Genomic DNA, 15,319 nt, shown 5'->3' on the forward strand with positions numbered 1-15,319 from the left:
TGGTGATCTAGTTGGCCAAGTATCTCTTGTATCTCTTCTTTGGAGCACCCCTCTTACGTGACCCATGGCGAGTCCACCGTAGAGTATTACTTTTGGGAGGCGATGGCCCTCCATCCTAGAAACATGTCCTGCCCAACGCAGCTGCATGGCCTCAATGCTGGTGACCCCTGCTTACTCAAGGACAACAACATTCACATTAACAACTATATAAACACTGATCAGATGGTAAAATGTGCTTTGTGATCTTTATTCCTGATTTCACTTGACTGCTATTCCACAAAGCCAGATGCCTTTGTTCCTATTTCACTGATGGAGAAAACTTGAGTTTGAGACCTGATGAAAATATTGTAAGCTTTACACTCAGTTCACTTGGGGTCAGGACAGGACGGGTGGGAGCTTTTCCCCTGTAGACTCACGTCCAAAATACACAGCAGAAACAATCCAGTTTGAGACCACTTTAACTTCCCTGGCTCAAAGCTAGGGAATTCTGGAAACTGTAGTTTTGTGAAACACTTAGTCTTCTCTGTCAGAGGACTCTGGTGCTACAATGAAGTGTAATACTAGGATTCTCTAACACTGAGCCAGGGCTGTTAAAGCGGTCTCAAACTGGATTATTTCTGCAGTGTGTTATGGGCCTCAGACAAAGGCAAACTGTTCTAGGCTTTCCTAGCTTGAGTATTCATCCTCATCAATAACTTTTACCATCCTGACAGCACTGATTTTTTTGTTCACATATTCGTGTTCCGGTTCTCATCTCTGAAATGTTGGAGGGCAGGATATAATAAAAGAATTTATGTTAAGTCATTTTGTCATCAATACCATGCTCTAATTTTATGAAGACAGTCAATCCATCACAACATGAACAGAAAATAATTGTCAAGTGTTTTGTGGGTTTTTCAGGCTATGTGGCCATGTTCTAGAAGGGATTATTCCTGTTTTGCCTGCATCTGTGGCTGGCATCTTCAGATCTCTGGCCTCTTCAGTTGCCGGCCATGAAAGCCTTCGAAATCTCTAGTCCTCTTTTATTTTCCAAATATGTAAATACGGATCCATACTAAAAGGTGGAGATATATGTCTATAAATCAAAACCTAAAAGCTTTTTAGTAAGCTGAAAAAGAGTGAACCTGCCTCCCCAATAAATAAATTGGGCGGCAAATGTTTTAAGACTTCTAAAATATTACTTTTGCACAAAACACAAGAACAACAAGCACCAGCTACCATTTTAGAAATTGTCTCTTTATCTCACCTGCAAGAGGAAATGTTGCTGTTAAAATAGTGCTTCCTCTTGTCACCAAAAAACAAAGTATTATTTTCTTTCAGAACTACTGGTGCAGTTTCAGATCCAAATATAGGCATATGCTGTACACTCCTATTCAGGTTTACTCAGAAAAAAAGCCTCTCATTACATTACAGACTAAGATTTTCTTACCCTTGACTCTAAGAAAACTAATACATGTGTGAAAAATTGTGGTTGTTGAATGCCTTCATATAATTTCTAACTGACAGCAACCCCAAGGTGACAAGAATTGTTCAGAGCGTATTAGCCTTCCTTTGAGGTGAAAGAGCATGACTTGCCCAAGATCACCAGTGGGTTTTGATGGCTGAACAGAGATATGAATCCTGGTTTTCAAAGTAGTAATGCAACACTCAAACCACTCTACCACACTAGCTCTTGTGTTCAAAATACTGTATAAATCTGTAATTAGCACCTCTGCATGTATCCTTGCCTTTCAGCAAACTGTGTCATGCAGTCTGCTCCTTTCCAAGATACTCTTCCTTTGCTGAATGGAGTCTTTGCCCTGCTTGTAATAATGCAAACATCTTCCTCTTGTTCACGTTCCCCTTGCATTTTCAATTGAAATGTCCACCAAACAGGCATACTCCAACATAGCATGGCTGCAGAGGCTTACATTCAAAAGGTCCCACATTCAATTCCTAAACTCCAGTTATCAGGGAGCAGGTGATCTGCTCTCTGCCTGCAACTCTAGACACAGGCTGGGCAAAGTGTAGCGCTGGGAAATGTATGTGGTCCACAAGGTTGTTTTTTGTGGCCTTCAACCCCTCCTGGTTCTCTGGACTGACTTTTCTTGTTCTTCTCCAGACCTGTCCCTCCTAGATGGTTCCATGACTGGCAGATCACATTTTAAATAGGCTTGAAGACCTGCTGCAGTTTTTAAGATTAAAAAGCCCACCATTTTACAAAAGCAGTAGACTTTCCACTACTTCCAGATTTCTGATCAGCTTGTTGGCATTTCCGGGAGTTTGTGTGGCTCGTGGAAGGATCCTAAAGCAGTTGTCTACTCCAGACTGGGTTACATGGACAAAAAGGCTGATCTGGAATAAGGCAGTCTCCTTTGCTTATCCCAGTTGCCTCAGATACTAGTGATGGCCCCAAAGGGTTCGACCACAGAGGAATGGGTGAGGGATGAGTCTTATATAACCTTTCCCTTCCCTCTACAGGTATAAAGGCATGCCAGAAAAAGTTGAACACAGAAATATTTAATATGGAGGAAAACAACAGTGAAGTACAGTTTAACGTCTAAAACTGGGGTAGATTAGCTTGGATGACTCCCAGGGTTCCATGAACCCAAAGCAGGAGTGAAAATCTCTCAACAGCAGGAGAGAAAACCACTGAAGTAAAGGCACAAACTGAGGGAAGCACCTTTTCCCATAAGGAATGTCAGGAGGTGAACATAAAACCCACAGGCTCTCGAATAAACTGCTCATGCCTAGAAACAAATCTAGGTCCAAGATAGTCCTAGTCCTCATGCATAGAGGGAAGAAGTAGGCAGGGCTGGGGGAAGGTTGGATGGGCAGATCCCTGCCAGTACAGTGCCTGATATTGAACAAAAGAGAGAGACGAAATATCCTCTGAGCATTCACAAGCTTTAACATCTCTGGCTAGATTTCAGGGGAACTCAGCAGCACCCTAATCGGTCTCCGGAGCCTTGAGGACCGTGGCGGACAGTGGATGCACTTTGTGTCATGGAGGGATGCTGGGGCCCAATCTTGATGCCATTTCCCTGCAAAATGAGAAATAAAAGGGCCGAGTGATAACATCCAACCTCAGAAAGAAAGAAAGAAAGACAACAGCACTTTCAGACCAGCTGAGAAAAATACATTTCTAGCGTAAGCTTTCGATGATTACAACCCACTTCATCAGATGCATCTGAAGTGGATTACAGTCCATGCAAGTAATCATCTCACCCATTTAATCTCCAAGGTGCTAAGGATTATGTATTTTTATGCTAAAACTGACTGATACTACTATTTAATTGACTCAATTCACAGGAAAAACAGAATTGCCTTGATCTTACCTATACTATCTGGGAATCCACAAGAAGAAAGATCCTTAGCAGGAGACTGTTTTTCAACTACAAAACTGCATTCCTGTCCAGCTAGGTATGTAATATGAAAATTTGGAGGATAGCAGGATGGAGCCCAATAGGGTCACAATTAATTAATTAATTAAATTTTTAATTCATCCTTCCTCCAAATTGCTCAGGCAATATTTGAGCTTGGAAAAGTGACTACTTTGGACCATTAATCTCAGAACCCCCAGGCCAGCAAGGCCACTTGGAGAAAGTGTAGTACAAAAAAGAGCAAGCTTTTTAGTTCTATCTGTCTGCATTCTCCATTAGTTCGTACTGAGAGGTACTCTATCCTGGAAGGCAAAAAAAAAACAAAAACAAAAAACCTTTATCAGTCTGGCCCTATATACTCAGATTTGGAGGAATGAGATATATGCCTCAATTCTGTCCTAGGAATCCCTCATTGTAAGGTACAAAGCCAAGGATGGTTAACTCCCATTAGCCTTTGTCAACATAGCCAATGGTGATGGATAATGGGAGATGTAATCCAACCAAATTGGGAAGCACTGCACACTTCCCACCCTTGATACAGAGGAACAGACTGACTAAAGGTAGATATTTATTTTCCACATTTACATCCTACCTTTTGTGCAAGGAGTTCAAGGAGACTTCTCACTTTATTCTCAAACACTCCTCTGAGTGGCTGGGTGTGAGTGACCACATCCAAGAACTCCCAGCAAGTTCCATGGTTTCATGGGGACTTGAACCTTCATCTGCCGAGTCCTAGTCCCACACTCTTTATTTGCGGCATCACACTAGAAGCTTTCTGTGTTCAGTGGGCCATTAAATTGTATTTTGTAAAATCCAGTTTTAGTTTGTTAATATTTAATAATCTTTTTTAAAAAACCAACACACTGCACCAAAACAGCTGTTCTGCAATAATCTCCCTTTACTCTCCATCATTAAATTTCTACCATTAGACATTATGAAGTTCTAAGGAAGCTTTTGTCTGACTCACCTCATTGGCAAGATCAAATTGGCCCTTCTGGACTTTTCTGTAGATAGCTTTTGCAGTGCTGAGAAAGGCCTGTAAAGGGAAATCAGAAAGGGGAGAAGATTTAAATATTAGAACGGTGGACCTATGGGGAAGAGGACAAAATGAAGGGCAATGCCTCCTCAAATAAGAATTCCATACTCCCAAATGAATTTTTTCTTCAATCCCCAAATTACCAGCATCTGAGGGAGTAAGACATTTAAATTTGTTCATACCTACAACTCTTCTACTTGCTGTGTAAACACTCCTTTGATAAAGTTTCTTGTCCCTTTTCTTTGAGCAGCTAAACAGTATTTTTAAAAGTTCAGCTGAAGTTTTAAGTTAGTGCAATGCTATAAATATGTGGACTGAAGGAAACTTTCATTGGAGGAAGCAGAATTCTTTTGCATGGCAATGCCCTCATTTGACCGCATCCTCTCCATAGCCATAGCCCTCATAGAGGGGAGATGCTCATATTTTAAAAAACTATGAGGGACTCAAAAGCAAATCAACGGACTGGCTCTGAAAGAGAGGCATAGGTTTTATAATCTTGAAGTGGGACCTTCCACAAAAGTAGCAGTTTTTGACTGCTCTTGCCCAGAGCGCTGGCCAGATAACTATGCTCCCTTCCAGGCTATTCCATTTCATTTTCCCTACCCAGTTTTCTGGGTCCTCCCACATCACCTCAATATATCAGTTTTCTAATGCCATCAAGTGTACTTAGTGGGCTGGCTTTTTTGCCATCCAAGCATTTCCCTTATAAACTGTTAATATTTTTAAAACCTAAGCCAGCTAAAACCTTTTTCTCCTATGTTTACTGCATAAGAATCATCATCAGCACATGTACTTTGGTGTAAAAAGGAACGATGAAGGCTGACCACAGTATGCACAGCCTTACTTCTAATTAAAAATTGTATAGACACAACACTCACCTCAGTCTGACAACCTGTTTTCAACCCACCCACCCCCATCCCCAGAAAGAGATTTCCAGCCACTTCCAGATGCACTTTTTTCCAAGTTTGGGTCATTTTTGGCCATCCATGTGGCTCCTGGACCCAGTAAAACTGGGATAAAGTTAGGTTTGTATTTATCATGTAAATAAACATGAATATGGTGCCAGTAAAAGGTTCAGAACTTTCACCTCTTCTTATGCTTCCAGCTCTTATCACTGTTAAAATAAGTTTGACATTGCAGAGACGACATTTTATAAATTAGGGCTTAGTTGAAGGAGTACAACTTAATCTCACCCCTATCTCCCTGCATCGAATATAATCTCCTGTGTCCAGCCAACAGAAGCCAAATCAATTGTGCCACTGTATGACCAAATACTTGCATCACCTAAATAAATTCAGGAACTAGTAACAGATGGGTACTGACCTCTTCCACATTGGTTGCGGTCTTTGCTGATGTCTCCAGAAAAACCATGCCATGTTCCCGGGCAAATGCTTCACCTTCTTCTTTCTGTACAACACGCCGGTTCTCCAGATCACTGGGAGAAGATCATCAAGTTGAACAATCAAGGTAAGGCAGCAACTCAAGTAAAAAACAGCCAGGGATGCTGAGATACAGGTACAGATACACAACTTGGCACTGAAAAAGGACTTGGAAATCATATCATTCAGTTATCTGCCCTCATGCATGGAACTCAGAAAAAATAAAATAAAAAGGAGATCATTGTGTATGAATACGCATACCTATCTTTACAGTGAGACATTATAATCCACTGGGATTTGGTTCCAGGTTCTTCCATGGATAACAAAATCCGTGGATGCTCAAGTACCATTAAATATAATAGCAGAGCAAAATGGTGTCCCTTATATAAAATTGAAAATCAAGGTTTGCTATTTGGAATTTATACTTTTTAAAAAGTATTTTCAAGCTGTGGATGCTTTAATCTGTGGATAAGAAATCGGTGGATAAGGAGGGCCAGCTGTACATACTACACACACATATGGGCAACTGTGGAACCCCTGGGGGCCACTGCCTATCCTGCTACTTTCTGGGAACAAACACAGGCTGCCAAAAATGCAATTAAAATGAAAATCAAAACCAAAGGTGGGTAGATGCCCACATCTAATTTTCAAAAAATGTTTTTAATGTTAAATAGTGATGTGGATCTCTATTTACAAGACAAACTGCTTCTCCTAGAAGCTTTCCACTCACCCTTTTTGGGGTGTGTATGAGAAATACAGAGGTCTGGGCAAGCTGGAGAGCTCCAAATAGGCTTGGGAAATTTCATGTAGGCACAAGTCACATGTTACTCACCCAATATATTCGCACAAACATAATGGGCATATTGCAGTTTAGGATGCTTGTGGGATGGAGGCTTATACCTAAATCCAATTTTTATTCCCAACTACAGTAGACTCATTATATCCTTGGTAACTTGCCAAGTCAACACTGATATAAGTTCCATTGATTGAAGAGGTGGAATGGCCAGTGGAATCAGATTCGGGATAGGTGTCATTGTTGAACCTGCCCCAAAGTCCTTGAACCAGTATGTGAAAGCAACATCAGGGAAGGCCATGTACCTTTTATTGCCGATAAGCATGATCACCATATGGGCGCTGGATTGCTGTCGCGCATCCTCTAGCCAGGAGTACAAGTGGTTAAAAGTCTCCCGCCTAAAAAGATTAAGAAAGCCAGGTCATCAAGTGGTTGAGGATGGACAGAGAGGAAAGGGTGAGGAGAGGGAAGCACATCTGCTCCATACTACTCTACCAAGTAAGCATGGCCATGTTGAGGATCCTGGGAGTTGTAGAACTCCAAAAAAGGAACTCTCCCCCCAACTTTTCCCAACTTGAGGTGAGTTCCTATGAACCCTTATAGTTCTGGGTAGCAGAGTAGTAGCAGTCATTTTTGAGCAAATGGGGATTGGGCAGGGCCACAAAATTATGCCATGTGTGGTACAGAGACCACATGACTCCCATCCCTGCTACACTCATCTTTGTGACTTTCTGAAACTTCACTATAACAGATTGTGAAACTTCACTATACCAAATCCTGTCTATTTAATAAAATACATGCATCTAATGGGTCAACTAAGTCATGACAAGGGTGAAAAACCAGAAGACATGAAAACTGAGATTTTCGTGAATCTGAAAATGCTTCCAATTTTTATGTGGCACCCCCTGTTAAACTCTGCATAGGACATTCTTGGCCATGCCAGTTTGTAGATCTATGTTTGGGCTTCACCTGGTGATGTCGTAAACCAGCAGTGCCCCGGCTGCCCCTCTGTAGTATGAGCGGGTGATGGAACGGTAGGATTCCTGTCCAGCCTGTGGGGTGGAAGAGAACCAGTTAGAAAGCACACACAACTACACTTTTGCCTAAGCTATCAGCCATTCATGTCACAACCAATGAACCTCATCCATTTATTCAACACTGATGATATGAGAAGGGGTCACTAGCACTATGACTGGGGAGCTGCTGAAGCTCATACTTGGGGCCCATTCTCATTTCATGGATCTTCCTCAGGGACAGTTAATTTGCCTAGTCCAAGACAACGAACAAAGAAGGAACAATAAATTCTGCACGTCTGAGCTTTCTTTCCAGGAGATTTTGCAGACTGGGTCCAGGCAGGGAAGGGGAAAGAGAGGCAAGCAAGTTGCTAATTGCTAGCCTCAGCAGCAACCTCAATATACCTGCATAGTGTACAATTAACCATTCCCTTGCATGCACTTAGTTATGTTTTGTACACTGCCTGGAAAACAATTTATTGTGGGTGACTTTGCAAATTGAATAAAATATTTGATTGATTTAATTTATCCTTCCAAACATTTCACGAAAAAAGTGCATCCATGCTCATGTTAATACACAAAAACAGAAGCAGTATAAATAAATGTTTATAAAAATATTTAAACATTTACTTAGGCCCCATACAGACAGGCCAAAATAAAGCTGCTTCAGGTCACTTTGGAGGTATGCTGTTTATGTCCGGAAACCGTACCAAAGCCACGATCCAGTCCTAAGAAATGGAGCACAGCTTTAGCACAGCTTCCAGCCTCTTAGGACGCATGCATCATTTGAACAGCATACCTACAAAATGACCCGAAGCAGCTTTATTTTGGCCTGTCTGTATGAGGCCATAAATACTTATTTCTGTGCAGGGAGACTGAACATTAGTTTGCCACTTTTGCTTATTTTTCTTCCAGCATTCTCCATTCATGACCTACAACTCCAACCTCAAAATTGGTAAAGTAAAAATTTAAGATAATAGCTCCCAGAATCCTGCAGTGGCCATGGTGACAGGGGAATTCTGCAAGTTGTAATCCAAGCTCTGCCCCACCCTTCACTATTCAAGTCTTCCCTCCCCTCTTAGGAGAGTCCTTGTTTCCTTTCTTCTTCCTTCCAACTCTCCATCCCTGGTACAGTTTACCAAACTAGCTGGATCAAGTCTTTCCTGATCAGCAAGATGTGCAAAGAATCCAGGGTGGCACAACAGCTAGGAAGAGCTGCCTAAGGAAGTGGGAGAAGAGGATGCAAATAAAACTGGAATGTCCTGGCTCTGTTCAGGCACTCTGTGCCACTGCTACATTGCAGAATTAATGCAGTTTGATATCACTTTAACTGTCATGGCTCCATCCTATGGTATTCTGCGATTTGTAGTTTATTGTGGTACCAAAACTCTATGACAGAGTAACTGAAATATCTCACAAAACTATACATTCCAGAATTCCATAGCATTGAGCCATGACAGTTAAAGTGTTGTCCAACTGCTTCAGTTCTGCAGTGTGGATGCCGCTCTAGTCCCTGCAAACTCTATTCCAAAAATTGCTAGGTGTCCTCACCGTATCCCAAACCTGCAGCTTGATCTTTTTGTCATCTATGGTGATCATCCGTGATCCGAACTCCACACCTGGGGGCAAAAAGGAACATCAGAAAATGGTTCTGAAAGATGGGCAGGGGTTGAAGCCAAAGGTTCTGGCTAATCTCTCCCTACCCACTGACAATTGCCAATGACACTCCAAGCATATTTGGGTGAGGAAGTGGCAATTGCCAACAGGGATGAAAGGAAGGTATAAGGATGACAAAATGGTTGCAAAAAGGGTGTATATGATATCAGGGGTTTAAGCCTAAAGGCAACAGATCCCGTCTGATCTTGGCAGTTAAGCAGGGTCAGGCCAGGTTAGTTCTTGGGTGGGGACCACCAAAGAATACCGGGTGATGTAGGCTGTATTTCAGTGGAAGGCAATGGTAAAACTTCCTTGCCTAAGAAAACCCCACAAAATTCATGGAGTCTCTGTAAATCAACAACTGACTTAAAGACAAACACACGATATATAACTAGCCAGAGATTTAGAGTAATCCATGTATCAGATTCGGATGTAAAGACAGAAGATGGGACACATATTTGCATGCCCATGGTGATGACAAGGCTCAAAAGCAAGAAATGGAGAGAAAGACAGGGAGATAACAGGCCTCATGTCTGCAAGTATGAAAGCATTGGAGTTGGCTTTAGACACTGTGCCCACATTTCTGTGGAAGCACAAGCTTTTCTTAGTACATATATCCCCGTTTTTTAAAAAATAACAATACAGCCAATATTTGCAAATTTTCTCAAGTCAACATCTGGGGGGTGATTATCAGTGTGTGTGTGTGTGTGAGCTGCTAAGCCAGTTATGGGATCCCTTTCTGAGAGATTGTAAAAGCTCCACTGTCAGACTACTTTTCCCAATATCCTTCAGCCGGTGTTGCCAGTAGGGGATATCGCATAGAGGCCATATTTGCTGGGGCTCAGATGTGCATAACAGGCCACACAGAATGCTTCAAAAGGCCAGTTGACTGCTGACCTGTAATCTACAGTTACTACAAGTTCAAAAGGGTTGGAATAACGCATTTGAAAGGCAAAGGGTCACTTCAGGTGAAAATTAAGTATACCTTGTTGTGGCATGCATGGGTCAAAGTCCCCCACTTCCCTCCTGAAGTTAAGCACCATTGAGTCTCTGCACTCAAACCCTTCCATCTTCAGCCAGCCAAACTCCTACTACTGCTATAACCACCTTTGTCTATTGCTGTCTCCATCCCCAGAACTCACTCCTTCCTCAAAGTCCAACATTCCCACACAGCTTTGGGTTGACTACCTTCACCATTCCTTAAATGTAATAAATTAAATCATATTCCCCTTGGGGTTCCCCCAACACATTGGCTGTTTTTGATTGAAAGGACATTAGGGGGAAGAGACCTGTCTTTTTCATCTACCTCCATAAAGCCATCATATATCCTGGTAGTGCTGCTACAGTAACCCCCATTTTCTATAAAGATTAAAAGACTCTCCACTTCATCATGTCCCATGTCCCTGGTTTGTTTCTTCAGTCCCAACATATGCACCAGAAAGTCCCAAGACCCATTTGGCATTGGATCTCACCAATTGTCAAGTCGTGGACAGCTGTGAACCGTTTATCTGTGAATTGTAACAACAGGCATGATTTTCCGACACCTGTGAAAAGACAGATACAGGCATAAGCTGCTGGACTTGGAGAGCAAAGAGCATCTATGACAGATGGACAAATTACATAGCCAATCTATTCAAGCCTTTATACAAAGTCTTTTTGATGCCTGCCCAGCCCTCTCATCAGCCTGAGTTTTTTTTGGTTTTTATTAAATAAACATCAGCATGGAGCAGATGAAGAAAGGTTGGAGACACTTTTGGTGTCAGGTTGTGGCAGTGTATCTGCAGTAAACAATGCAATAATTCTTGAGGTGGCAATCTGATGTGATTTGGATCTAGCCAGTCCTACTGCAGCTGTGTGTGCCTGCCTACAATAGGCAAGGTAAATAGCAGCTGCCTCCAGAAACCCTTATTTGCCTATTTTGCACAAACAGCAAAACAGAAAGAAAAGCAAATTAGCCTACCTCACCAGCTACTCCCAGCATTTTTTTTAAACCAACAGATCTATACATTTGGCCAATTAAATGGAGATCATTAGAAAAGTGTAGGCTGATAAAAGAAAATTCTTCTTGGATACATTTCTGGAAGAAGTTTCTAAGTGGCCTCTAGAAGGTTAAAATGTTTTTATTCATTTATGCAAGGGCCTACCTGAACTGGATGTTTAATTTCCCATTAACAAATTATGTTTGGAATAAACAGTTGGCTGAAACATGCTGAACTGAAACATGTTGAACTGTTCTTCTTTTCTGTGGTGTAGGAACCTATCCATATTCTTTCCATGTTATTTCTGCTTCTGGTACCAAATTTCTGTTGAAGAACTAGTGTCCAAGAACACATCTACTTTGTTAATTAGGTATACCTGTACTTCATTTTGACCACATAGGCCCTCAGGGCTTATAATAAGTCAAATGTAATATACGATAAAACAGTACCAAATACAGAAAAACATGGGAACTAAATCAACACCCACTTATAGGAGCAAAGAGAAAAGGCTTGCAGTTCAGTCCAAACACCCAGTAAAACAGGGACATATATAATTTACCAAAACGCTAAAAGAGAGAAAGCCCCTCAGGTTTGCAGAGGCAGAGAGGTCTACCACTTAGCACTACTTCTGAAAAGCACTTGCCTTGCATCTCATTCAGTGGAACTACTGAAGGCAAAGACACATTGAAAACAATCACTTAGTGATGAAACCAACAACCAGACAGGATTCAGGCAAGAAGATGGCTTGGCCTCAAACTGCTGGGCTTTTTCATGACTATCTGTGCCTTGAATACTGTATCTTGTGGGAAAATGGAAGAACAGGAGCTGGCATGGGGTAGAGAAAATTTGCTCTTCCAGGTATTTTAGACTGTAGCCTCTTGCCATCAGCTATGCTGTGGGGCTAACAGAAGATATATGCCAGAAGATATAGAAAACAAAGGTTCTCCATTTCTGTTCTAGGGGCTGAACAATGAATGGGCCTGCATCAATATCACAAATGACTTTCCCCCCGACTGGGAAGAGGAACTAGAGCTCTGAATTGTGTCTGAAATAAACCAAAGACCTATAGTACCAAAAAGAATGTTTCTGAGGTTTCACATCCTCATTTTGGTAGAAGACCAAGTACAACCCTTTCTAATGAGCCCTGGTGGCGCAGTGGTTAAATGCCTGTTCTGCAGCCACTCACTCAAAACCACAAGGTTGCCAGTTCAAGACCAGCAAAAGGGCTCAAGCTCGACTCAAGCTTGCATCCTTCTGAGGAGGTCGCTAAAATGAGTACCCAGATTGCTGGGGGCAAATTAGCTTACAGTTGTAAACTGCTTAGACACTACTTAGGCGGTATGAAGCGGTATATAAATGAAGCTTGTTTGTTTGTTTGTTTGAATGCAAATGCATTTCTATGCCAGTGTGATCAGCAGAAGAAGTGAATGGCTTTTTCTTTCCTTCTCTCTTTGAATATAAGCATTGGGTGCAGAACAGGGAGGGAACATATGAAAAAAATTCACAAAGGAAATCAGGCCAGGGCTTCAGAGATCAGACTGATGAATCACATCAGTGATACAAGAATATAACAGAGAAAGGGGCAGACACTTCATGACTGATGGCGTTACCAATATTTATTCCATTATTAAGATCCACATCCCAAGTGTGAGAAGATACAATGGTGGCAAGGCATGCAGGCCCTTTTCAGTTGGCCTTGTCCCTGGGACTCCATCCCTCTATTAATGAGGCTCCAATTCTGGCAAATTGTTTTTAAATGAAATCAACTCCCTTATTACTATTGTTGTTTATTTGTATAGCGCCATTAGTTTACATGGCGCTTTACAGATACAATCAATTCAAAACAATCCAAGGTTATTTTTCATTTCTTAAGTGTTTAAGTTTTTAGTTGTAGTGCCATTACGGTGACATAATGCAGCAGTGCTACTGAGCTGCAATATGTAACAGCATTTTTACGTTTAAGCCAAGTGGGAATTGTGCTGAACATAGTCTATTGCTGGACTCTGACTCTCAGCAATCTTAACCAGTGAGAAAATGGTGAGGAATTCTGGAGCTTAAACATCTGGAGGACGCTACAATATTGCGAGTGGAGTGACAGGGGTTTATTAAGACATGTTTTAAAGCTTCTTATGGACTCACACACCAAAACCTCATTGTTTAATAATCTAGGAGCAAGTTCTACTAAGTTCAAAACCTCTTACATCCAAACAGGCAGTAATTGTAGATTACAACTTGAAGAATGTCCTGGGAGAGAAATGCTTCGGAGTCTCAATTATCTGTAAAATGGGTCTTGGGCTCTTTCACCCCACCGCACAGGTTGTTGTAAAACCGAGTCTTTGAGCCCGAAAAGACTGCTTCGGGTCACTTTGGAGGTATGCTGTTTAAATGACACACACATCTTAAGAGGCCAGAAGCCACGCTCCAGTCTTAAGAACTGGAGCGCAGCTTTGGTGCAGCTTCTGGCCTCTTAAGGTGTGTGTGTCATTTAAACAGCATACCTCCAAAGTGACCTGAAGCAGCTTTATTTTGGCCTGTCTGTTCAGGCCCTTTGTTGTTATTGTGTACCTTCAACTCATGTCCAACTTACGGCAACCCTAAGCTGAACCTATAATGACGTTTCCTTGGCAAGGTTTAATTCAGAGGAGGTTTGCCATCGCTTTCCCTTGAAGCTGAGAGCGTATGACTTGCCCAAGGTTGCCCAGTGGGTTTCCATGGCCGAGCTGGGAATCGAACCCTGGTCTCTAGAGTTGTAGTCCAAGACTCAAACCCCTACTGAAGACTCAAACCCCTACTGGCCATGAGGATACATCTACACCGAAGGAACGGTGAGCTGTGCCTCCGCCCCACGGCATCCTGGGATATGTAGTTTTACAACATCTTCTTTGCCAAAGAGGGGCTGGCACCCCAACGAACTACATATCCCAGCATGAAGCCATAGCGGTTGAGGCAGTGTCATGTTGTATTATTCGTACAGTGTAGATGTACCACACTGGAGAAATAACCCAGTTTGGCACCGCTTTAACTTGTTGTCTGGCTCATGGCTATGGAATTCTGGGAGTTGGAGTTTGTTGTGGGGCCCAGAGCAGAGCTGCTCCACTCTGGGCCCACAACAAACTCCAACTCCCAGAATTCCATAGCTTTGAGTCAGAAAAAGAGTTAAAGCGGTATCAAACCGGGCTATTTCTCCAATGTGGATGCATCCCTGCTTTCTCCTGAGGAAACAAGCCAAGGGAGGTGACCTTGGTCCCCCAGAGACCCTTCCCATACCGGTGTCCCCGATGATGACGTATTTGAAGAGGTAGGCGTAGGACATGGCGCCGAGGCGCCCCCTAAAAGCCCCCAGCCCCGACCCAGAGGCCTCTCTAGCTCACTCCACGGCCACTGATCCCACTGCTCTCGCGCCCCCTGTTTAAAAGGGATGGCTAGGACACGCCTCCGCTTCCTTTGCGGCACTCTGGACTTCCGTTTCCGGTTTCTTCCTATTTAGGCCAGTATCAACGATTCCTCCCCTTTTTTAATCTTCCGTGACCGCTCTAGCCGCTTTTCCTCGTATTTTATGGTCCCATTTCCGGCGACGCTCTAGGCATCCAACCTCCGCAGCCTCTATTCCCACCAACCTCCGCTTCCAGCCGTTAAAATTGGGCCAAGTCGGCTCTTAAGCCCCTCCCTCTTCCTTTCCCACTCTCTGATTCCCTTTTCCCATTATCTTCCTATTTACGCCAGTACAAACGATTCACTCCTTTTTTCCCGTGACCGCTCTAGCCTCGTCCTCTATGGCGCCTCATTTCCGGCGACGCTCTAGGCATCCCTGAAGCCGGCAGCCTCTCTATTGCCACCAACAAGGGACGTTAAAGAACTTTGGTCGAGTGGTCGGCTCTTTGACGTCACATCCGGGGGAAACCTTAAAGCTGGCTGCTCTAGCGCGATAATAGAGCCGTCCTTCTCTACTGCTCTCCGCGCGGCGCTCTAGCCCCCTTCTCCCTCTCTCTCTCTTAACGGTGGGAGCGAAAGAAAGGAAGAGAGGAGCCGCCGCCGGGCGGAAGGGAAGCAATAGTCCCCTCAATGCTAACACAGAGAAAGGCCCTACGAGGCAAAGCCGGG

General features: G+C 43.0%; 1 protein-coding gene across 5 annotated transcripts; it reads right to left on the reverse strand.

Annotated features, from left to right (window-relative positions):
* Positions 1 to 2,483: 2,483 nt before the first annotated feature.
* Positions 2,484 to 15,087, reverse strand: RAB2B (RAB2B, member RAS oncogene family). 5 transcript variants are annotated; one of them, XM_042472962.1, is made up of 8 exons: positions 14,937 to 15,087; positions 10,712 to 10,783; positions 9,135 to 9,202; positions 7,540 to 7,622; positions 6,876 to 6,968; positions 5,722 to 5,833; positions 4,330 to 4,398; positions 2,484 to 3,023 (listed from the first exon to the last, which is right to left on the reverse strand). In XM_042472962.1, the coding sequence occupies exons 3-8, from the start codon at positions 9,180 to 9,182 to the stop codon at positions 2,919 to 2,921; spliced, it is 510 nt and encodes a 169-aa protein (XP_042328896.1). In that variant the 5' UTR covers positions 9,183 to 9,202; positions 10,712 to 10,783; positions 14,937 to 15,087; the 3' UTR covers positions 2,484 to 2,918. The 5 variants fall into 5 exon arrangements, with proteins under 5 accessions (XP_042328896.1, XP_042328897.1, XP_042328898.1 ...); XM_042472963.1 differs by having other exon boundaries at positions 14,945 to 15,073; XM_042472964.1 differs by lacking the exon at positions 14,937 to 15,087 and adding an exon at positions 14,836 to 14,854.
* Positions 15,088 to 15,319: the final 232 nt, after the last annotated feature.

Source organism: Sceloporus undulatus, chromosome 6, assembly GCF_019175285.1.
Source record: "Sceloporus undulatus isolate JIND9_A2432 ecotype Alabama chromosome 6, SceUnd_v1.1, whole genome shotgun sequence".
In the NCBI taxonomy this organism is placed as follows: Eukaryota; Metazoa; Chordata; class Lepidosauria; order Squamata; family Phrynosomatidae; genus Sceloporus; species Sceloporus undulatus.

Excerpts from the sequence above, each read along its gene's own strand:
- RAB2B (XM_042472961.1), bottom strand. The coding sequence starts at position 14,531 with ATGTCCTACGCCTACCTCTTCAAATACGTCATCATCGGGGACACCG. Across the intron at positions 10,784-14,485 it reads CGTCATCATCGGGGACACCG|GTGTCGGAAAATCATGCCTG; the intron begins GTATGGGAAGGG and ends GTCTTTTCACAG. Across the intron at positions 6,969-7,539 it reads CTGGTTTACGACATCACCAG|GCGGGAGACTTTTAACCACT; the intron begins GTGAAGCCCAAA and ends TAATCTTTTTAG.